A 24,771-nucleotide genomic window follows, 5' to 3' on the forward strand; every position below is an offset into this window, starting at 1 on the left:
AAGTAGATAAACAACCCAATAATAACAACCTCAAATCACTCCTTTCAACTCTCTAAAAGCAATGCAATAAATTAAGAAATAAGTTAACAAACCTGACTAAATCCTTAAAAAAAAATTACATTAACGACAAAATAGAGGAAAACACAAATAAGCCACGTGAGCTCTGGAAAATTCTCAACAACCAGCTTCCCGGTTGCAGCCAAAAACTTAAAACCAGACTCACCAACATCAGTATCAAGGAGGGTGACTCCCTCATTACAGACAAAATGGAGGTAGCAAGCAGACTTAACGCTTTTTTCACCAGCTTAGCCGCAACTCTTGTCAACAAGCTGTCCCACCACTCTGGTCGCTTTTGTGTAGAACACATTAAAGCCTTCTACAGAAAGCTAGGAGTATCCAACAATGAATTCAAATTAGAAATGGTCACAGCTGATGAGGTGCTTAAAAAATTGAGCACGCTCAACCCAAACAAGGCCAACGGCCTTGACAATATCCCCTCCAGATTCCTCAGGGACTCTGCCTCCATCATTGCCCCAATCATCACGCACATAATAAACCTCTCAATTTCACAAGGCCAAGTACCAAAAGATTTTAAGATAGCAAGAGTAACTCCCCTCTTTAAAAAAGGAAGCAAATTGGAACCTGGCAACTACCGACCTGTTTCTATTCTCAGTTCCATTTCGAAAGTAATGGAAAAAATAGTTTATGAACAGGTCGATGGTTACCTTGCCACCAATAAACTCATGTACAAATTCCAATCTGGCTTCAGAACTAACCACTCCACTGACACATGCCTTCTCAATCTGACCGACCACATCAAACATGAGGTGGACGCGAGCAAATACTGCGGCATGGTCATGCTGGATCTTCAGAAGGCCTTTGACACCGTTGACCACGCTATACTGTTGGATAAGCTCAGAGCAATCGGATTTGACAAAACCTCATCGAGCTAGATGCAATCTTACTTGGAGGGGAGGGAACAGGTGGTAGAGGTGAACGGCACCGTGTCCCCCCCCCCTCTCAGTGAGCTGTGGAGTCCCCCAAGGCAGTATATTGGGGCCTTTACTGTTCCTAGTATACATAAACGACTTGTCATCGGCATGCGACTGTGAATTGTTCTTGTTTGCGGATGACTCGGCCCTGCTGGTATCAGACAAGGACAAGTCACAGGTGGAGAAAATCCTCAGTGCTGAACTCTGTGGAACTTGCACCTGGCTCGCTGACAACAAGCTATCCATACACTTGGGTAAAACGGAATCCATCCTGTTTGGGTCCCACATCAACCTTAAGAAAGTCAATGACTTCACTATAAAAGTGGGTGACATGTTATCACCAGGAAGGATGAGGTCACCGACCTAGGTTCCATTCTAGAGGCTAATCTTTCCTGTTATAAAATGGCAACCAAGGTAATCAAAAAGGTCAACCAACGAACGAGATTTCTCTATAGAATCTCCTCTCTGGTCAACAAAACTCTCGTTCAGCCCTTTATCGATTACGCATGCACCTCCTGGTACCCTAGCACCTCCAAAACCCTCAAATCTAAACTCCAAACATCCCAGAACAAGCTAGTCAGATTACTTCTAGACCTCCACCCCAGATCCCACCTCACTCCTACCCACTTCTCCAAAGTGGGCTGGCTCAGGGTGGAGGACAGAGTAAAACAACTTGCACTGAGCCTAGTCTATAAAATCCGCTACACCTCCCTGATACCGAAGTACATGTCAAACTACTTCCTTAACGTAAATGACCGCCATAACCACAACACCAGGGGGAGCTCCACTAACCACGTTAAACCCAGATTCCGATCTAACAAAGGTCTTAACTCATTGTCTTTCTATGCCACTTCAATGTGGAATGCGCTCCCAACAGGTATAAAAGAAAGGGCATCTCTATCCTCCTTCAAAACCGCAATAAAAGTACACCTCCAGGCAACTTCAACCCTAAACTAACACCCTCCCCGGATTGTTAATAATCAAATGTAAACAATCAAATGTAGATACTTTTCTTATGCCTTCTGCTCTCTCTCTCTCTCTCTCTCTCCCCCCCCCCCTACTTGCTGTACATATCCTACCAAGTCAGACCTACACTGTTTCAATATTCATTTCTCTGTTCTCAATTGTTGATGACTGATGATAACCAAACCTAACCCCCCCCCTCCCCGAAATGTAAATAATTCAATGTATACACCCTGATGATTATCTTGTGTGATGACTGTATTATGATGATAGTCATAATACAGTACCACTGTGGTAGAGGAGTTTGCGTGTCCCAATGATCCTAGGAGCTATGTTGTCCGGGGGTTTCTATGCCCCCTGGTAGGGTCTCCCAAGGCAAACTGGTCCTAGGTGAGGGATCAGACAAAGAGCAGCTCGAAGACCTCTATGAAGAACACTAACAAAGGACCCAGATTTCCCTCGCCCGGACGCGGGTCACCGGGGCCCCCCTCTGGAGCCAGGCCCGGAGGTGGGGCACGATGGCGAGCGCCTGGTGGTCGGGCCTGTCCCCATGGGGCCCGGCCGGGCACAGCCCGAAGAGGCAACGTGGGTCCCCCCTCCAATGGGCTCACCACCCATAGCAGGGGCCATAGAGGTCGGGTGCAGTGTGAGCTGGGCGGCAGCCGAGGGCAGGGCACTTGGCGGTCCGATCCTCGGCTACATAAGCTGGCTCTTGGGACGTGGAACGTCACCTCGCTGGGGGGGAAGGAGCCTGAGCTAGTGCGTGAGGTGGAGAAGTTCCGGCTAGATATAGTCAGACTCACTTCGACGCACAGCAAGGGCTCTGGAACCACTTCTCTTGAGAGGGGCTGGACTCTCTTCCACTCTGGCGTTGCCGGCAGTGAGAGGCGACGGGCTGGGGTGGCAATTCTTGTTGCCCCTCGGCTCAAAGCCTGCACGTTGGAGTTCAACCCGGTGGACGAGAGGGTAGCTTCCCTCTGCCTTCGGGTGGGGGGACGGGTCCTGACTGTTGTTTGCGTTTACGCGCCAAACGGCAGCTCAGAGTACCCACCCTTTTTGGATTCACTCGAGGGAGTACTGGAGAGTGCTCCCCCGGGTGATTCCCTCGTTTTACTGGGGGACTTCAACGCTCATGTTGGCAGCGACAGTGAAACCTGGAGAGGTGTGATTGGGAAGAATGGCCGCCCGGATCTGAACCCGAGTGGTGTTCTGTTATTGGACTTTTGTGCTCGTCACAGATTGTCGATAACAAACACCATGTTCAAACATAAGGGTGTCCATATGTGCACTTGGCACCAGGACACCCTAGGCCGCAGTTCCATGATCGACTTTGTAGTTGTGTCATCGGATTTGCGGTCTCATGTTTTGGACACTCGGGTGAAGAGAGGGGCGGAGCTTTCAACCGATCACCACCTGGTGGTGAGTTGGCTGCGATGGTGGGGGAGGATGCCGGACAGACCTGGCAGGCCCAAACGCATTGTGAGGGTTTGCTGGGAACGCCTGGCAGAGTCTCCTGTCAGAGAGAGTTTCAATTCCCACCTCCGGAAGAACTTTGAAAATGTCACGAGGGAGGCGCTGGACATTGAGTCCGAGTGGACGATGTTCCGTGCCTCTGTTGTCGAGGCGGCCGATTGGAGCTGTGGCCGCAAGGTGGTTGGTGCCTGTCGTGGCGGTAATCCTAGAACCCGTTGGTGGACGCCGGCGGTGAGGGATGCCGTCAGGCTGAAGAAGGAGTCCTATCGGGTTCTTTTGGCTCATGGGACTCCTGAGGCAGCAGACAGGTACCGACAGGCCAAGCGGTGTGCGGCTTCAGCGGTCGCGGAGTCAAAAACTCGGACATGGGAGGAGTTCGGGGAGGCCATGGAAAAAGACTTCCGGACGGCTTCGAAGCAATTCTGGACCACCATCCGCCGCCTCAGGAAGGGGAAGCAGTGCAGTGTCAACACCGTGTATGGTGGGGATGGTGCTCTGCTGACCTCGACTGCGGATGTTGTGGATCGGTGGAGAGAATACTTCAAAGACCTCCTCAATCCTACCAGCACGTCTTCCTATGAGGAAGCAGGGCCTGTGGAATCTGTGGTGGGCTCTCCTATTTCTGGGGCTGAGGTTGCCGAGGTAGTTAAAAAGCTCCTCGGTGGCAAGGCCCCGGGGGTGGATGAGATCCGCCCGGAGTTCCTTAAGGCTCTGGATGTTGTGGGGCTGTCTTGGTTGACAAGACTCTGCAACATCGCGTGGACATCGGGGGCGGTACCTCTGGATTGACAGACCGGGGTGGTGGTTCCTCTCTTTAAGAAGGGGAACCGGAGGATGTGTTCCAACTATCGTGGGATCACACTCCTCAGCCTTCCCGGTAAGGTCTATTCAGGTGTACTGGAGAGGAGGCTACGCCGGATAGTCGAACCTCGGATTCAGGAGGAACAGTGTGGTTTTCGTCCTGGTCGTGGAACTGTGGACCAGCTCTATACTCTCGGCAGGGTCCTTGAGGGTGCATGGGAGTTTGCCCAACCAGTCTACATGTGCTTTGTGGACTTGGAGAAGGCATTCGACCGTGTACCCCGGGAAGTCCTGTGGGGAGTGTTCAGAGAGTATGGGGTAACGGACTGTCTTATTGTGGCAGTTCGCTCCCTGTATAATCAGTGTCAGAGCTTGGTCCGCATTGCCGGCAGTAAGTCGGACACGTTTCCAGTGAGGGTTGGACACCGCCAAGGCTACCCTTTGTCACCGATTCTGTTCATAACCTTTATGGACAGAATTTCTAGGCGCAGTCAGGGCGTTGAGGGTATCTGGTTTGGTGGCTGCAGGATTAGGTCTCTGCTATTTGCAGATGATGTGGTCCTGATGGCTTCCTCCGGCCAAGATCTTCAGCTCTCACTGGATCGGTTCGCAGCCGAGTGTGAAGCGACTGGGATGGGAATCAGCACCTCCAAGTCCGAGTCCATGGTTCTCTCCCGGAAAAGGGTGGAGTGCCATCTCCGGGTTGGGGAGGAGATCTTGCCCCAAGTGGAGGAGTTCAAGTACCTCGGAGTCTTGTTCACGAGTGGGGGAAGAGTGGATCGTGAGATCGACAGGCGGATCGGTGCGGCGTCTTCAGTAATGCGGACGCTGTATCGATCCGTTGTGGTGAAGAAGGAGCTGAGCCGGAAGGCAAAGCTCTCGATTTACCGGTCGATCTACGTTCCCATCCTCACCTATGGTCATGAGCTTTGGGTCATGACCGAAAGGACAAGATCACGGGTACAAGCGGCCGAAATGAGTTTCCTCCGCCGAGTGGCGGGGCTCTCCCTTAGAGATAGGGTAAGAAGCTCTGTCATTCGGGGGGAGCTCAAAGTAAAGCCGCTGCTCCTCCACATCGAGAGGAGCCAGATGAGGTGGTTCGGGCATCTGGTCAGGATGCCACCCGAACGCCTCCCTAGGAAGGTGTTTCGGGCACGTCCGACCGGTAGGAGGCCACGGGGAAGACCCAGGACACGCTGGGAAGACTATCTCTCCCGGCTGGCCTGGGAACGCCTCGGGATCCCCCGGGAGGAGCTGGATGAAGTGGCTGGGGAGAGGGAAGTCTGGGCATCCCTGCTTAAGCTGCTGCCCCCGCGACCCGACCTCGGATAAGCGGAAGAAGATGGATGGATGGAGTATATATGATAGTATATATAATAATAAATAAATCAATTTAAGTGGACTCCGACTTAAACAAGTTGAAAAACTTATTCGGGTGCGTGTGTTACCATTTAGTGGTCAATTGTACGGAATATGTACTTCACTGTGCAACCTACTAGTAAAAGTCTCAATCAATCAATCAATCAATATTGTGAAGGCCAAAAGTGTGCTGTTGGTCTTTAAGGTGTCTGCAATTTTATTGCCTATTGTGTTGTGCTGAGAGACGATTGAGGCTGCGTTCAGATAACTGTGACTATTGACTTCCTGCATCTTACAAAACCTTCACTTGTTTGAGTGGTTGACGTTCAGAATTTGGAGGTTTGTGAATCAACTCACTCGCCTTAACTGTGATTGGTGCATAAAGAGGAAGTGTTGTGTTGTTGGCTGAGGTGAAATTTGTGTGCAGTGTGAGATCTGATGGCTGCTGTTGACGTGTAAAGAGCGGCAGTAAAATGTAAAACGAGTGTCAGACTCGTCGAGAGGTTAAAAAACAGCAAATTTAAATCATTATTCTAAAAAGTGAAAATGTTTTTCTGAGCATTTGGTGGTTCACTTACCTGACTTGCAAAGGTGTCATATGATTATCTTTGGCCGGACTGTCCTGCTCGGCAGTCTGATCGCTCTCCGACTCTTTGTCTTTTTCTCGCTCTTCCGACGACGAGCTGGTCTCTTCACGCCGGTAACTATCCGAGCGCACGCGTTTACGACGGCGTTTCCTTCTGCGAGCGATGGACGTTCCGTCGGGGTTGTCCTCCGTGTCATCCCATGTGGCGAGAGGAATCGGGGAGGTGCACAGATGGGCTGGGATTTGGGACTGGGAAGAATGGGTGAAATTATTAAAAAATGACCAAGGTTTGATCAGGATAGTCAACGTAGAGCTGCACGATTCATCAACATTGAATTAACATCCAGGTTTTAATTAGCGCGATAAATAACTGCAAGAGGTTGAGGTGAGCGCTTTTATTTAACAGGATTAACTGAACGCAGTGAGCCCTCTTCTCAGACATTAACAATCTTTGTTTCGTGGGCGGAGAGCAGGCACCAGCTTTACACACACAGGAAGTATAGACAGCCTCCTTACTCGCGGCGTGCCAGTTAAAAGTGCCGCAAAGTAACAAAAATTAGAAGAAACATTTTTATTACAAGGCCAAATGTCCCGTTGTGGTAAGATTTCAGCTTCAAATCGGATGGGCAATATGAGCCCATCAACAAGGACGAACGAGCGAGAATAATGGAAATAAAACACGCCCGATCTCATTTTTCACTTTAAGATGTTCAATATTAATTTAAGTTATAATTTTGCTTACAGGAGGCAGAGTCCATTTAATTTTGTTTGTTTATTTATTTAGGATAACAAAGTTATTTACCTTCCAGTTACAGTACAATAGTAAACAATTGTAGTCAGGAAAAAAATAAAAGTTTATAACATTTTAAACGGTTGCTTGCATTACTTTTACATATTATGATTACATGACATTTTAAACATTGTAGAGTTTTTATCGATTATTTCTTCAGTTTAATCTCCTGAGAACCAGCATCCATTTTTGCATGACAGGGTTTCTTTTTTCCCCGAAATGCATAGCTCTAATGAAAAGCAAATGTCCACTAGAGCAGTGGTCTCCAACCACCAATTTTTTTTTTTAATTAAATCAACATAAAAAACACAAGATACACGTACAATTAGTGCACTAACCCAAAAAACCTCCCTCCCCCATTTACACTCATTCACACTTATTCGCACAAAAGGGTTGTTTCTTTCTGTTATTAATATTTCTGGTTCCTACATTATATATCAATATATACAGTCAGCAGGGATACAGTACATATAAGCACACATGATTGTAATTTTTTATGACAAAAAATAAATAAATACCATACCCCCGCTTAGTTGCCAGAATTTTTGTGTTAAATTGACATTGTTGTTACAACATGATATTGTTCATGGAAAAACAGTACAAGTTACTTTTTTTATTCTGGCAACTTAGCTGCCAGTTTTTCTACCGTAAAAACAAATGTACCGTCTTTCCATTTACAGTAATACACCGTTAAAAACAACAACCGTAGATTTTACAGTCAAAAACTGGCAGCTCAGTCAACAATTTTAACGGAATGTTTTTTTTTTTTTTTTCAATATACAGTAATATGCTGTAAAGAACAACGTAACATTTATTGTCATTTTTATTAATTTGATGGGTAGTTTGCTGTAAAGTTAAGTATTTTTATTTATAGTCAATGTTGCTGTGGTTTATCTGTTATACAGTGCTCAATACCGAGGTAGAGCGGAATATTCGTTAGGTCAGGAAAAACACGAAGGCTTTTCATCCCTACAAGCCTGTTTTGTTTATACTCCCCTGAAGAGCAGGGAAACCTGCGAAACAGACTGGCAGGGATGAAATAGCTTCCGTGTTTTTTCCTGACCTAACCTTTATTTTTATTTATACAAAAACATAGTTGGAAAGTATGACAATATACTGTAATATTTGTTGCAATATTTGATACTATTAAAGTTTAAAAGGTATGCAATTTCAAGCAGTACACATATTTTTTCTGTCAAAATAAAAAAAATCAATGTCATTTAGTGATAAAATATGAAGTACTTTATTGACACATATCATTTCCAGGTGTTTGCGGGCCAGATAAAATGATGTCTCGGGCCAGATCTGGCCCGCGGGCCTTGACTTTGACACCTGTGATGTAGCCAAAAGCTCAGAGTTAGTGTGCATTCAGCCAAATATTGTTTAAGAAAAAAAAAACGTTTCCATATGAGTTGAGAAATTGTGTTAGATGTAAATATAAACGGAATACAATGATTTGCAAATCCTTTTCAACCCATATTCAATTGAATGCACTACAAAGACAATATACATACCTTTTTTTTTTTGCAAATAATAATTAACTTAGAATTTCATGGCTGCAACACGTGCCAAAGTAGTTGGGAAAGGGCATGTTCACCACTGTGTTACATGGCCTTTCCTTTTAACAACACTTAGTAAACGTTTGGGAACTGAGGAAACACATTTTTGAAGCTTCTCAGGTGGAATTCTTTCCCATTCTTGCTTGATGTACAGCTTAAGTTGTTCAACAGTCCGGGGGTCTCCATTGTGGTATTTTAGGCTTCATAATGCGCCACACATTTTCAATGGGAGACAGGTCTGGACTACAGGCAGGCCAGTCAAGTACCCGCACTCTTTTACTATGAAGCCATGTTGATGTAACACGTGGCTTGGCATTGTCTTGCTGAAATAAGCAGAGGCGTCCATGGTAACGTTGCTTGGATGGCAACATATGTTGCTCCAAAACCTGTATGTACCTTTCAGCATTAATGGCGCCTTCACAGATGTGTAAGTTACCCATGTCTTGGGCACTAATACACCCCCATACCATCACAGATGCTGGCTTTTCAACTTTGCGCCTATAACAATCCCGATGGTTCTTTTCCTCTTTGGTCCGGAGGACACGACGTCCACAGTTTCCAAAAACAATTTGAAATGTGGACTCGTCAGACCACAGAACACTTTCCCACTTTGTATCAGTCCATCTTAGATGAGCTCAGGCCCAAACAAAGCCGACGGCGTTTCTGGGTGTTATTGATAAACGGTTTTCGCCTTGCATAGGAGTTTTAACTTGCACTTACAGATGTAGCGACCAACTGTAGTTACTGACAGTGGGTTTCTGAAGTGTTCCTGAGCCCATGTGGTGATATCCTTTACACACTGATGTCGCTTGTTGATGCAGTACAGCCTGAGGGATCGAAGGTCACGGGCTTAGCTGCTTACGTGCAGTGATTTCTCCAGATTCTCTGAACCCTTTGATGATATTACGGACCGTAGATGGTGAAATCCCTAAATTCCTTGCAATAGCTGGTTGAGAAAAGTTTTTCTTAAACTGTTCAACAATTTGCTCACGCATTTGTTGACAAAGTGGTGACCCTCGCCCCATCCTTGTTTGTGAATGACTGAGCATTTCATGGAATCTACTTTTATACCCAATCATGGCACCCACCTGTTCCCAATTTGCCTGTTCACCTGTGGGATGTTCCAAATAAGTGTTTGATGAGCATTCCTCGACTTTTTAAGTATTTATTGCCACCTTTCCCAACTTCTTTGTCACGTGTTGCTGGCATCAAATTCTAAAGTTAATGATTATTTGCAAAAAAAAAAAAAGTTTATCAGTTTGAACATCAAATATGTTGTCTTTGTAGCGTATTCAACTGAATATGGGTTGAAAATTATTTGCAAATCATTGTATTCCGTTCATATTTACATCTAATACAATTTCCCAACTCATATGGAAACGGGGTTTGTAAATTATTGCATATTGTTTTAATGTTGGAATAAATATAAAAGTAACATGTTTCTCCTCACTTGTTATTTTCGTAATTTTATGCATTTTTGTGTATAAAATATAAATATCTCGAACTTAATCGCTATTCCAATTTTGGAGATAAAAAACGCGATTAGGGTTTTTTCTCTAAATCGTGGCCCCTTAAATCATAGTCTCTGTTTGCTTGTCTTACCACCATACTTTCATTTTCTTCGACAAAAAAGGCTTCACCGTTGTCCCCCAGTTTCATGTGCAGGTCCACCGATTCCCCGTTGATCTCAATGTCCACCTGCAGACCAGCAGTGACAAGCAACATCGGGAATTAGAAGCTGACAAACAATCAGAGAACACGGTGGAGACTCACAACTTTCTCCTTGGAGCGCAGCACGCCCAGTTTCCCAAAGCGGACATGGAAGGGGGAACACTGGAAGGAGCCATCTGGCTGCCGCACCACGATGATGTCGATCCCGCCGGTGAGAGTGGCAGGGTTGAGGCCGCGGTACAGCTCCTTGACCGTCACAAAGACCGTCTCTGCCAAGTGGCCCACAATATTCATGGTTTGAGACTACGGACCAAAAACAGGGTGGAAGAACGGTGAGGACACAGAAGGTGTGCAGTCACCATTATATGCACTTTCACATGTCCTTAGTAGGGTTGTACGGTATACCGGTACTAGTATAGTACCGCGATACTAATAGATAATTTGGTACTATACCACCTCTAAAAAGTACCCCCACCCCTTTTTTTTTAACAGGCATGATGGCGCGTCGTCACGTTGCAACATTGCTGGTTTTACGAGCAGAGGAGCATGTTTGGCAGCGTACACACACACAGAGTACTTACAAGCAGACACAGTGTGTAGACAGAAAAGGGAGAACAGACGCATTTTGGTGTAAAAACTAAAGATTAAGGTGAAGTTATAACACTGAAATGTTCTCAGGAAGAGGTGCTTTAAGACAGTGTTTTAGCTTCTTCTAAATCACTAATCCTGGCCTCCATGGCAACAAATAAATTATGTTTCTTACAAGTATCGTTATCACCGCAGGATGAGGAATAGCTAAACATGCTTCACTACACACCGTAGGAGGATACAATAGCTCACTGGTGTCACAATGTAAACAAATGCCATGGGTGGATCTACACCTGACATCCACTGTAATGATACCAAGTACAGGAGCGTATCTAGTTGATACTACTATGATTACATCTATATTTTTTAGCATTACAAAATCTTTTTTCATTTTTTTTTAATTCATATTATGTTTACAAACTCAGTAAATACGTCCCTGGACACATGAGGACTTTGAATATGACCAGTGTATGATCCTGTAACTACTTGGTATCGGATCGATACCTAAATGTGTGGTATCATCCAAAACTAATGTAAAGTATCAAAGAAGAGAAGAATAAGTGATTATTACATTTTAACAGAAGTGTAGATAGAACATGTTAAAAGAGAAAATAATAAGATGTTAACAGTAAATGAACAAGTAGATTAATAATCAATTTGTACAGTTTGTCCCTCATAATGTTGACAAAATAATAGAATATAAATGCCACAATATGTTACTGCATACGTCAGCAGACTAATTAAGAGTCTTTGTTTGTTACTTACTACTAAAAGACAAGTTGTCTAGTATGTTCACTATTTTATTTAGGACTAAATTGCAATAATAAACATATATTTCATGTACACTAATATTTTATGTTAAAATAAAGACAATAATGACGTTTTTTGTGGTGCCCTTTATTTAGAAAAGTACCAAAATATTGGTATCAGGACAACCCTAGTCCTTTGTCTACAGTAAATAAAAGCTGCTTTAATAACCACTATAGATCTCCATAGAGTGTCTACTTTATCATGAATAGTGATTTAAAGGTCAGGAAAGAAGGAACTGTATAAATAAACGTCTAACCCAGGGGTGTTCAAACCTTTGCCACTGAAGGCCGCACACTGAAAAATCAAAGCATGCTGGGGCCATTTTGATATTTTTCATTTTTAAAAACAATACGATATATAAAATTGTTTTCCTCCTCAAGTGTGGTCTTGGAGACCCGGAAAATGTTAAAAATAAGTAAAACATTTTTCTTCCAATGCCTAAATTAGACTTAGACTTAGACAAACTTTATTGATCCACAAGAAAAACTGTTCAAAAGATGCATGGTAAAAAAAAAAGCAAGAAAAGTTGAGAATAATACCAAAATAAAGTAAAATGAAGGAATTTTGTATTTATTTTTTCAAGATGGCACCGCTGTAGTGGCTGCTGGTGGCAGGAGCTCTGTGCTCTTCAATCAATCAAAGTTTACTTTTGTAGCCCTAAATCACGAGTGTCTCAAAGGGCTGCACAAGCCATAACGACATCCTCCCCCCCCTGTATCATCCTTTTGTCTTCCTGATGTTTCCCTCTTCCTTTCATGTGGTTTTTTTGCCTTTTGGTTGGGGACCCTTTGGTCCTGTGTGACAAGGGGTGGCACTTTTGTGACTTCTGGGGTGCTTTTTGTGGACTTCTGGTTCTACCTCCCGGGAGCCTTTTGGCCATGGAGACCAACTGCTGGGTCTCTGCCACACCAGAGTCCGTTTGGAGAGACTGGAGGAGATGTGGATTAAGAGACAGGGCTGCGGAGCTGGCGCTGAGCACCGGGGCGGACAAGCTTCACAGTGTCTTAGCTGAATGAGCAGGTATCGGACACCTCGGTCTCCTTAGACGCATTCTCGCTCATCCATGCAGACTGGACACTGGCCGAGAGTTGGTGGGCGGCCAAGGGTGGAGTCGGCTCTCTTGGTTACTTTGTTGGGTTTGCTCCTGTCTCTGGCCATGCTCCCCCTACCCCAGCAGAAGATTGCGTGGAACACCGCAGAGGCCACCACAGTGTATGTTTTTTGTTTTTTTTGTTTTTCTCACCCCTCCCATCATTTACCTGTTTCTCACCTTTTTTGTAAGGGGCGCCAGAAATTGGCAGACCCGTCAGCGATCCTGTTCTGTCTCCCTGTAATGTTTGTCTGATCTTGAAAGGGATTGTGCTGAAAATCTTAATTTCCTCTCGGGGATTATTAAAGTATTTCTGATTCTGATTCTGATTCTGAATTCAAAGGAGCTACTCTTTCAGGCGCATCAAAGCGTGTCTAATCTCTAGATCATCTTCAGATCTATCTGTTGATTCATCCATCCATTTTCTACCGCTTGTAGCTTCCGGGTCGCGGAGAATGCTGGAGCCTATCTCAGCTGCATTCGGGCGACATTTAAATTGTTGTACCCTTTTTGTTGAAAAAAAAAAGAAAGTTTTTTTCATGGTAAAAACATAAAATATGCAACTCCCCCCGGCCCCAAATTCTAATTAGAATATTTGATATGAAGTAGTTGGAGCCTTTAATAGGTCAATAATTCAGAACAACATTGATTTTGATTCATATTTTTTTTTTCAGCAATGACAGTTAAAAAAAAGATTTATATTTATTTTTTTACTTTCAAGGATTAAATTTCTACAGCAACTTCAGATCTGTCCGCTGATAAAGTTATTATTTTTTTGTTTGTTTTTGTTCACAAAATGTTTTTCTCCTAAAAAATATTTCAATGTAGAATATTTGATGTGAAGTAGTTGGAGCCTTCAATAAGTCAATAATTCATGACAACATTGATTTTTATTCATTACTATTTTTGAGAAATAACTGTTCTTCAGAAAAAAAAAAACAGCCTGCATGGAAGCTTTGTGTTATTAGAGTCAACATTGCACAATTTTCCCGTTTTATTTCACCTGTCTGCTCGTTTTTTCCTACTTGTTCATGTTTTTTGTAATAATATTTTTAGAATGTGCCAGGGGCCGTTAAAGACACTAGCCGTGGGCCGCAAACGGCCCCCGGGCCGCACTTTGAACATCTGGTCTGTCTAACCCAGGGGTCGGCAAACAAAAATGTTGAAAGAGCCATATTGGACCAAAAATACAACAAATCTATCTTTCGCAAGCTAAGTAATGTTTGCTGTTGTCTGGAACAACATGGCACACAAACATCTATGAGAAATGCAGCCAATATTATGCAAAACTAAATTATATACAAAGAAGATAAAAGCAAAGGATATTCAATTAGCTCCAATATACCTACAGATTAGGCATAATGATGCAATATGTACATACAGCTGGCCTAAATAGCATGTTAGCATCAATTAGCTTGCAGTCATGCACTGACCAAATATGCCTGATTAACACTCCAATAAGTCAATAACATCAACAAAGCTCACCGTTGTGCATTCACGCACAGCATAAAACGTTTGGTGGACAAAATGAGACAAAGAAGTTGTGGAAGATTTTACATGTAAACAAACTGTTGCGTCACAGTCCACACTATGGTGAGTTCAAGAACCGCCGAAATTAGTAGGACAAAACGATGTTCACCAAATGCTCTCATCAGTGAAGCATACACACAAACATATTCATCAGTAGGCAGACCTGCTCAGTGGCCTTGTGGTGAGAGTGTCGCCCTGACATCGGTATGTCGTGAGTTCAAACACCGGCCGAGTCATTCCAAAGACGATAAAAATGGGATCCAATACCCTCCCTGCTTGGCACTCAGCATCAAGGGTTGAAATTGGGGGTTAAATCACCAAAATGATTCCCGAGCGCGGCCACCGATGCTGCTCACTGCTTCCCTCACCTCCCAGGGGGTGGAACAAGGGGATAGGTCAAACGCAGAGAGTAATTTCACCACACCTAGTGTGTGTGTGAGACTATCAGTGGTACTTTAAATTTAATTTTTTTCTAACAATTGGGAAGGTTTGTGTCATGAAAGTAAAAAATGGGTATGATGATTGTATTAATAAATAAATCAAAGTGGCCAAGTGAATCCACACAAATTTGTTTTTTTACTCAATATGACAGTATAATTGGAAATATGAAAGTTATATAAACATAACTCCAAAACCATACATGCAATATATCTAAAAATGCCTGTAATAATGTATCTATGTGAGTTTTACTAGAATCAGGTGTTTTTGTAAGACTTAAACTTCCTTTTTATTGTCATTCAAATTTGCACTTTACAGTACAGACAAGAACGAAATGTCGTTACATAAGCTAAGGTTTGCAAATTTAAGGTTTGCAAATACAAAAAATAGGTTTTACTCAATATGACAGTATAACCGTCACACTCAATATGACAGTCATTTACATATAACTTTTAAAACCAAACATGCAAAATGTCTAATAATGCCTAGAATAATGTATCTTTGTGAGTTTTACTAGAAACATATGCTTTTGTAAGGTTTGCAAAGACAAAATTTGTTTTTTACTCAATATGACAGTAATAATGCCAAAAAAGCAATAAAAAACAATTCAAACATACTTCCTTAACCACACATGCAAAATGTCCAATAATTCCTGGAATTATGTATCTTTGTGAGTTTTACCAGAAAAATTATATTTTGTAAGGTTTGCAAAGACACACATTAGTTGTTTTACTCAATATGACAGTATAACTGTCATCACACAAGAGAGACAAAGAAAATAAGCTGCTAGCTCCCATGAGTTTGTCTAACAGACCACATTCTTCTCAACAAGTCACAACAGGCCAAATAAGTGACTCCATTTTGCCAAGGGCTTGTGAAACTACTAGAACTGGGATCAGCACTTTCTGGCATCCATACGGCCAAACACTTCATGTCATTAATACCTAACGTGAATTGGATTCTGCAACAATGCAAACCCCAAAACTCGAGGTGAGAGAGACGAAAAACAGCCTGTTCCACAAAACAAATGTAGACCTTTATTTTGCAGAACTGGTTGTTGATTAATCGTGCGTTCAAGCAATTGAGTGCACTACTTGGTTGCAACCAGCAGAGGCAATGCAGATGTGTGGGGGCCTTCCATTTCCCTTCGAAGTTGGAAGTCAGATGCTGGCAATGACGTCAGAGCCGAGTTATAAGCGCTCCAGTTATGAGGTCGGGAAATCAAGATGGCCACAGTCCCAAAAGCTATTTGTGCGCTTGCCTTATCCGAATACCATCAACCTCTGGACAAATATGTGCTCCTTCCGTGACTTTCAAACACGGAGGATGAAGAAAAAAAAAGCAAGGACGCCATTGCTAGTGATGTGGTGCGCAGATACCACATTACACTACACTACAGGAACATTAACATACAAAACCCAACACAAGTGAAGTTGTCACGTTGTGTAAATGGTAAATAAAAACAGAATACAATGTTTTGCAAATCCTTTTCAACTTATATTCAATTGAATAGACTGCAAAGACAAGATATTTATTGTTCGAACTGGTAAACGTTGTTATTTTTTGCAAATATTAGCTCATTTGGAATTTGATGCCTGCAACATGTTTCAAAAAAGCTGGCACAAGCGGCAAAAAAGACAGAGAGTTGAGGAATGCTCATCAAACACTTATTTGGAACATCTCACAGGTGAACAGGCTAATTGGGAACAGGTGGGTGCCATGATTGAGTATAAAAGCAGCTTCCATGAAATGCTCAGTCATTCACAAAGAAGGACAGGGCGAGGGTCTCCACTTTGTCAACAAATGCCTGACCAAATTGTCCAACAGGAAGGAATTTAGGAATTTCACCATCTACGCTCCGTAATATCATCAAAAGGTTCAGAGAATCTGGAGAAATCACTGCATGTAAGCGGCAAAGCCTGTGACCTTCGATACCTCAGGCTGTACTGCATTAAAATCAGAATCAGAATCAGAAATATTTTAATAATCCCCGAGGAGCAATTAAGATTTTCAGCACAATCCCATTCAAGAGCAGACAAACATTACAGGGAGACAGAACAGGATCGCTGACGGGTCTGCCAATTTCTGGCGCCCCTTACCAAAAAGGTGGAAAACAGGTAAACGCCGGGGAGGGCGGAGGGAGGGAAAATATTCAGTCTAAGCCTGGGCCCCTGGAGAGGGGATCCAGACTGAGGCCAAGGAAGAAAAAAACAACCTTATAGCCGTAGCACACATAAGCATGTGTGTAAGAGGGAAACATCAAAGAACACAAAGGACATTAAAATACCTTAAATAAAGCAACATCAGTGTGTAAAGGATATCACCACATGGGCTCAGGAACAATTCAGAAAACCACTGTCAGTAACTACAGTTGGTCGCTACATCTGTAAGTGTAAGTGAAAACTCTACGATGCAAAGCCAAAGCTATTTTACAACAACACCCAGAAACGCTTCTCTGGGCCCGAGCTCATCTATGATGGACTGATGCAAATTGGAAAAGTGTTCTGTGGTCTGACGAGTCCACATTTCAAATTGTTTTTGGAAACTATGGACGTTGTGTCCTCGGGACCAAAGAGGAAAAGAACCATCCAGACTGTTCTAGGCGCAAAGTGTAAAAGCCAGCATCTGTGTATTAGTGCCCAAGGCATGGGTAACTTACACATCTGTGAAGGCGCCATTAATGCTGAAAGGTACATACAAGTTTTGGAGCAACATATGTTGCCATCCAAGCAACGTCTTTTTCATGGACGCCCCTGCTTATTTCAGCAAGACAATGCCAAGCCACATTCTGCACGTGTTACAACAGCGTGGCTTCGTATTTAAAGAGTGCGGGTACTAGACTGGCCTGCCTGTAGTCCAGACCTGTCTCCCATTCCGGTTCCGGTTCACCGTGCGTGACTGCTCGCTGACTGCTCGCTGTTTCGAAAAAGCTAAGTATCGTTCTATTTGTGTGCTTTTAAATTGTTCTGCAGCTTTCTTTATTACTTTCTCAACATATTTAGTAGTACTATTTAACTTGCAAATCACCCGATCTCTGTCTCACCACCCCTCCCGCAGCTAGCTAGCAGCTAGCTGCTAAGCTAACGAAGCTAGCGCGGAGAAAGGCGTCGCCGGTCAGAAGGAGTCTACTCCTGCACACCGTGACCAGGACTTCTCGGAAGACAGCAGGAATTTCACTCGGTGACAGAAAACACCGTGAGTATGGCTTCCTGCGCGTCTTGCACCTTACTCACGGAGAGGCTGGCTCTGCTAGAGGGCCGTGTCCGCCAGTTAGAGCAGAGTAATCTCGTAACTTTAGATGTTGCGGACACATCTGCTAGCGTTAGCTGTAGCGAGCTAACTAGCCCAGCCTGTAGTAGTCCTAAGCGGCCTACAAGCTACGGTGTACCGGTTGAGACGCATAATAGATTTAGCTCTTTAGCTAGTCCTACACCCCAGTCTACCGGGCACCACACCTTAGTCATAGGGGACTCCATCACCCGAAACATAAAGCTTAGCAAACCAGCCACAATTAAGTGCATCCCTGGGGCCCGAGCACCTGACATTGAGGCTAATCTTAGGGAGCTAACTCGCAACAGGCCTAGTAAACACGTACGACAGGCTAATCGCACCACTAGTTATGCGAATATAGTTGTACACGTTGGCTCCAATGACACTAGAATGAGACAGTCAGAGATTACAAAGAGAAACATAGCCAGGACTTGTGATCTCGCTAGAAAGATGTCCAGGCATTGAGTAATTGTCTCTGGCCCCCTGCCTGCGAGAGGCAATGATGAGAGATATAGCAGATTAGTCTCGCTTAACAAGTGGCTGGCTAGCTTCTGTAGACAACAGGGACTAACGTTTATTGATAATTGGCCCTCTTTCTGGGGCAAACCAGGCTTGCTGATGAGTGACGGCCTTCACCCTAACCAGGAAGGCGCCATCATCCTGTCTAAGAACATAGACTACTGTTTAAGTCACATTTGACTAACTACACTAGAGCAAGCCCGGTCACAGGCAATTACAGAGCCTGCTAGTCCGAGTGAGGAGTCAGTTAAGCTAGAACTAGCCAGCACCAGGCTGGATAATTCCTGTACGCATAGCAATTTTCTTAGAATAACACACAACTCACATAATGGGTTTTCTGTTGTGAATGTGTCCGGGGTAGATATGCATTCTACTGAGGTGGCAAATCATGATGCGTTCAGTCGATCGCAGCATCAAGCAAACAATCTGAAAATTCCCGTCGTATGAATTCCTAGATATGGTCGAAACTATTTAAAGTGCACTACGTTTAATAAACGCAACATTATTAATATTTCTACTACGGATAATTTAAACAAAAACTCGTCAAAACAGCCCAATACTTATAATATGGGCTTTTTAAACATACGATCATTGTCTCCCAAAACGTTATTAGTTAATGAGGTCATTAGAGACAACAATCTTAACGTCATTGGTCTTAGCGAAACCTGGCTCAAACCAGACGAATTTTTTGCGCTAAATGAGTCATCTCCTCCTAACTATACGAATGCGCATATTGCCCGTCCCCTTAAAAGGGGTGGGGGGGTCGCACTAATATACAATGAAAACTCTAACCTAAATAATAAATACAAATCGTTTGAGGTGCTTACCATGAGGTCTGTCGCACCGCTGCCTCTCGATATGGCTGTTATCTACCGCCCCCCAGGGCCCTACTCGGACTTTATTAATGAATTTTCAGAGTTCGTTGCTGATCTAGTGACGCACGCAGACAATATAATCATAATGGGGGACTTTAATATCCACATGAATACCCCATCGGACCCTCAGTGCGTGGCGCTCCAGACTATAATTGATAGCTGTGGTCTTACACAAATAATAAATGAACCTACGCATCGCAACGGCAATACGATAGATCTAGTGCTGGTCAGGGGTGTCACCACCTCCAAAGTTATGGTACTCCCGTATACTAAAGTAATGTCCGATCATTACCTTATAAAATTCGAAGTTCTGACTCATTGTCAACAAACTAATAATAATAATAACTGCTATAGCAGCCGCAACATTAATGCTGCCACAACGATGACTCTTGCTGACCTACTGCCTTCGGTAATGGCACCATTCCCAAATTATGTCGGCTCTATTGATAACCTCACTAACAACTTTGACAATGCCCTGCGCAAAACCATTGATAGTATAGCACCGCTAAAACAAAAAAGTGCCCCTAAAAGGCGCACCCCATGGTTTACAGAAGAAACCAGAGCTCATAAATTATCATGTAGAAAGTTGGAACGCAAATGGCGCGCGACCAAGCTTGAGGTTTTCCATCAAGCATGGAGTGATAGTTTAATATCGTATAAACGCATGGTTACCTTAGCTAAAGCTAAATATTACTCAAATCTCATCCGCCTCAACAAAAACGACCCTAAATTTTTGTTTAGTACAGTAGCATCGCTAACCCAACAAGGGACTCCTCCCAATAGCTCCACCCACTCGGCAGATGACTTTATGAATTTCTTTAATAAGAAAATTGAACTCATTAGAAAGGAGATTAAAGACAACGCATCCCAGCTACAACTGGGTTCTATGAACACAGATACAACTGTATCTACGACGGATACTGCAATACAAAATAGTCTCTCTCTTTTTGATGAAATTACACAAGGCGAATCAGTAAAGAATCTGGGTATTATTTTCGACCCAACTCTCTCCTTTGAGTCACACATTAAGAGTGTTACTAAAACGGCCTTCTTTCATCTCCGTAATATCGCTAAAATTCGTTCCATTTTGTCCACTAGCGACGCTGAGATCATTATTCATGCGTTCGTTACGTCTCGTCTCGACTACTGTAACATATTATTTTCGGGCCTCCCTATGTCTAGCATTAAAAGACTACAATTGGTACAAAATGCGGCTGCTAGACTTTTGACAAGAACAAGAAAGTTTGATCATATTACGCCTATACTGGCTCACCTGCACTGGCTTCCTGTGCACTTAAGATGTGACTTTAAGGTTTTACTACTTACGTATAAAATACTACACGGTCTAGCTCCGTCCTATCTTGTCGATTGCATTGTACCATATGTCCCGGCAAGAAATTTGCGTTCAAAGAACTCCGGCTTATTAGTGATTCCCAGAGCCCAAAAAAAGTCTGCGGGCTATAGAGCGTTTTCTATTCGGGCTCCAGTACTATGGAATGCCCTCCCGGTAACAATTAGAGATGCTACCTCAGTAGAAGCATTTAAGTCCCATCTTAAAACTCATTTGTATACTCTAGCCTTTAAATAGCCCCCCTGTTAGACCAGTTGATCTGACGTTTCTTTTCTTTTCTCCTCTGCTCCCCTTTTCCTTAAGGGGGGGGGGGGCATGGATGAAGTGCTGGCTGTCCAGAGTCGGGACCCGGGGTGGACCGCTCGCCTGTGCATCGGCTGGGAACATCTCTGCGCTGCTGACCCGTCTCCGCTCGGGATGGTGTCCTGCTGGCCCCACTATGGACTGGACTCTTACTATTATGTTGGATCCACTATTGACTGGACTCTCACAATATTATGTCAGACCCACTCGACATCCATTGCTTTCGGTCTCCCCTAGAGGGGGCGGGTTACCCACATATGCGGTCCTCTCCAAGGTTTCTCATAGTCATTCACATCGACGTCCCACTGGGGTGAGTTTTTCCTTGCCCTTATGTGGGCTTTGTACCGAGGATGTCGTTGTGGCTTGTGCAGCCCTTTGAGACACTTGTGATTTAGGGCTATATAAATAAAGATTGATTGATTGATTGATTGAAAATGTGTGGTGCAATATGAAGCCTTAAATACCACAACGGAGACCCCGGACATTTGAACAACTTAAGCTGTACATCAAGTAGGGCTGGGCGATATGGCCTTTTTTTTTAATATCGCAATATTTTAAGGCCATATCGCGACACATGATATATATCTCGATATTTTGCCTTAGCCTTGAATGAACACTTGATGCATATAATCACAGCAGTATGATGATTCTATTTGTCTACATTAAAACATTCTTGTTCATACTGCATTAATATATGCTACTTTTAAACTTTCATGCAGAGAAGGAAATCACAACTAAAAAAAAATCACTATTTATTTTCATACGGTGTTGATCTGGAAATGTTTGCCTAGGCATTTTGATGGTGTGGACATGTGGCACCGAACGAAGATATTGACGTGTGGAGTAAGCACTCTTCATTGTCTAGCGGGTGACTTTTCAAATGATGCTACATATTAGCCGTGTAGCCGAGTGTCCTGGGATCGCCTATACAGTGTACTTATCTAATAAAATAATAAACGGGAGACATTAGAGCAGGTTCGGTAGCCACCGCTTCTTTAATGTCAACATCACACACCTCCTTCCACAACCACACACACCCTACGTCACAGCCCTACGGCAACTCTGGAGGGACAAAACTCCTCCTCCTTACTAACACACTCCGGTAACTTGGGACACCCTGAACTGTTTGTTACAGCAGTAATGCTACTTTTTATAGCAACGCTTTTGCCCCACACTTGACAAATTACGGTTGTCTGTTCGACATATTCCCACTTGAAGCCAAACCACCGCCAGACGATGGACCCCCTGCTGTTTTTTGGGGGAATTAATTATTCCTCCATTTGTTACCAGATTCGCACCTTCTTTCTCTTGTATTAGCGCTCGCACCGCTCCGCTAGCATCACAGCTAACGTTAGCCATGCTGCTACCTCTCAGCTCAGGGAGGACGTATACATATGTGACGTATGTCGTGACAGTATGTGACGTGTGTTAGAAGGTGCGCTTGTCTGTCTGTGTGAAGGAGACACAAGGAGTGGGAAGAGCCTCTGGTGTAATGCCAGCAGCTAAAAGCAACTGCGTAAGAACGTATACTCGATATCACGATATAGTCATTTTCTATATCACACAGAGACAAACCCGCGATATATCGCGTGCATCGATATATCGCTCAGCCCTAACATCAAGCAAGAATGGGAAAGAATTCCACTTCAAAAATGTGTCTCCTCAGTTCCCAAACGTTTACTGAGTGTTGTTAAAAGGAAAGGCCATGTAACACAGTGGTAAAAATGTCCCTGTTACAACTTTTCTGCAATGTGTTGCTGCCATTAAATTCTAAGTTAATGATTATTTGCATTAAAAAAATGAAGTTTCTCAGTGAGAACATTAAATATCTTGTCTTTGCAGTTTATTCAATTGAATATAAGTTGAAAAGGTTCTGCAAATCATTGTGTTGTGTTTTTATTTACCATTTACACAACGTGACAACTTCACTGCTTTTGGGTTTTGTAAATGGATTTCACCATTAGCCAACTAGTTTGTGGTCTACAGAAAAAAACATGACAACAATAACCTGGCGGCAAGCTTATTTTAGTCAAGAGACACTGGCATTGAAACAGGACTTCAGAACGTTTAAATTCTTCTACTGATACGACAATATTGTTAAAAAAAATATGAAGTGATTCTGTTAATGTTGCCTTCAAGAAAATAGCAAACATTACAAGTACCAGTCCTAGGAAGTATATTACAAGACTATGAAGAACACAGTGAAATCCAACAGTCAATGCTTGTTAAACGGACCCTACATCTTTGTCCTCCATATTCAACACCCTAAAACACACAATAAGTCAATCTTCCACACAGCATCACATGTCGTATAGGACAAAAGTCTTACCCACAGTGAAGGGTGCAAATGTCCCATCCCAACCAAGCTGCCATCCCTTGACCTTCCCTCTGCCATACCACACCATGTGCCATGACAACCTGACGCAGGTTGTTTCCTAGTGGACACCCCAATCTTGCTCATCAGTGGGGTTATGGTCATGTTTGCTCCTCATCATCCGTGTCGTTCCATACTAGGACTTGTAGAAGGAGTTATATATTGCCTTCCTGTCACAAATTAGCCACATTTGATCTATAGTCTGTGGTCACATCGCTGGTCCATCCTGAGACCAAATGAGCGATCTATGAGCGAGCCCTAGCACTTTCAGTCAGACACTCTGTGTTGCACAATTTATTGACCACAGTCCAGTTCATACTTCCTGCGCACTCCAGTAGTTTCTGAAAGGCTAGGACTGGCTATTCAAAAGGTCCAACACACAACTGAGCGGTCAGTGGGTCTGTTTCTAGGCCTGACCACAGCTCTCCTGGCCATCAAAAATGAAGGATCAGGTGTCATGTTCTACAAAGTCAAAATGGTTCAACATTTGGGAGGAAGTCAAGCAAATAATGGATGCCAATGATCTCCATTTCAACAAGTAAGTCAATATGTAACAGAATACTGTAGGGATCTGATCAAATGTACTCTGGGCTGGGCGATTTTATTTAATATCTCGATATTTTTAGGCCATGATATATATCTCGATATTCTGCCTTAGCTTTGAATGAACACTTGATGCATATAATCACAGCAGTATGATGATTCTATGTGTCTACATTAAAACATTCTTCTTCATACTGCATTAATATATGCTCATTTTAAACTTTCATGCAGAGAGGGAAATCACAACTAAAACTGTATTTATTAAACAGTTATTAAGCAGTGGCACAAACATTCATGTCATTTCAAAAGAGAAAGTGCAAGATTGTCAGAGACATTTTAAAACAAGCTATTAGTGCACTTTTGTGCATGATGTCACTAAGATGACATATCAAAACAACACTAAATTAAAGTGCACTTTTTGTACAGAACGCTACTACAATAGTTTAAAACAAATACAGTGCACTTTTGTGCATGATGTCACACAAGATATTTCAATAACTGTCAAATAAAAATGAGCTTCATAATAGGAAATCAAATAGTGTATGTCCTTCGCTATGTGGTAGGTTCCTGTGGACGTTCTCTCCTTCTGTTGTTGACTATTTTTTTCATACGGTGTTGATGTGAAAATGGTTGCTTGGGCATTTTGTGGGTGTGGCACCAGCAGGAGATGTTGACATGCAGAGTTTAAAGCACTCTTCATTCTCTAACGGGTGACTTTTGAAATGATGCTACATATTAACACTTTTGCCGCATACTTGACACATTACGGTTGTCTGTTCAACATCTTCCCGCTTGAAACCAAACCACCGCCAGACGATGGACCCCGTGCTGTTTTTCTTGGAATTAATTCTTCCTCCATTTGTTACCAGATTGGCACCTTCTTTCT

The 24,771-nt window shown here is 43.3% G+C and overlaps 1 protein-coding gene across 3 annotated transcripts in view; it reads right to left on the reverse strand.

Moving 5' to 3' along the window:
• The window catches only part of LOC133622215 (phosphatidate phosphatase LPIN3), a 54,514-nt gene that overhangs the window by 20,474 nt on the left and 9,269 nt on the right, over positions 1-24,771 (reverse strand). The window contains exons 2-4 of one of the 3 annotated variants that reach the window (XM_061984696.1): positions 10,297-10,497; positions 10,126-10,221; positions 6,167-6,423 (exon numbers count right to left, since the gene is read on the reverse strand). In XM_061984696.1, coding sequence (XP_061840680.1) covers positions 6,167-6,423; positions 10,126-10,221; positions 10,297-10,488 — 545 coding nt within the window. In that variant the 5' untranslated portion in view covers positions 10,489-10,497. The remainder of the gene's footprint in view (positions 1-6,166; positions 6,424-10,125; positions 10,222-10,296; positions 10,498-24,771) is intronic. The other 2 variants (XM_061984697.1, XM_061984698.1) reach the window with 2 other exon arrangements.

The sequence above is a fragment of the Nerophis lumbriciformis genome, linkage group LG23, assembly GCF_033978685.3.
Source record: "Nerophis lumbriciformis linkage group LG23, RoL_Nlum_v2.1, whole genome shotgun sequence".
Classification (NCBI taxonomy): Eukaryota; Metazoa; Chordata; class Actinopteri; order Syngnathiformes; family Syngnathidae; genus Nerophis; species Nerophis lumbriciformis.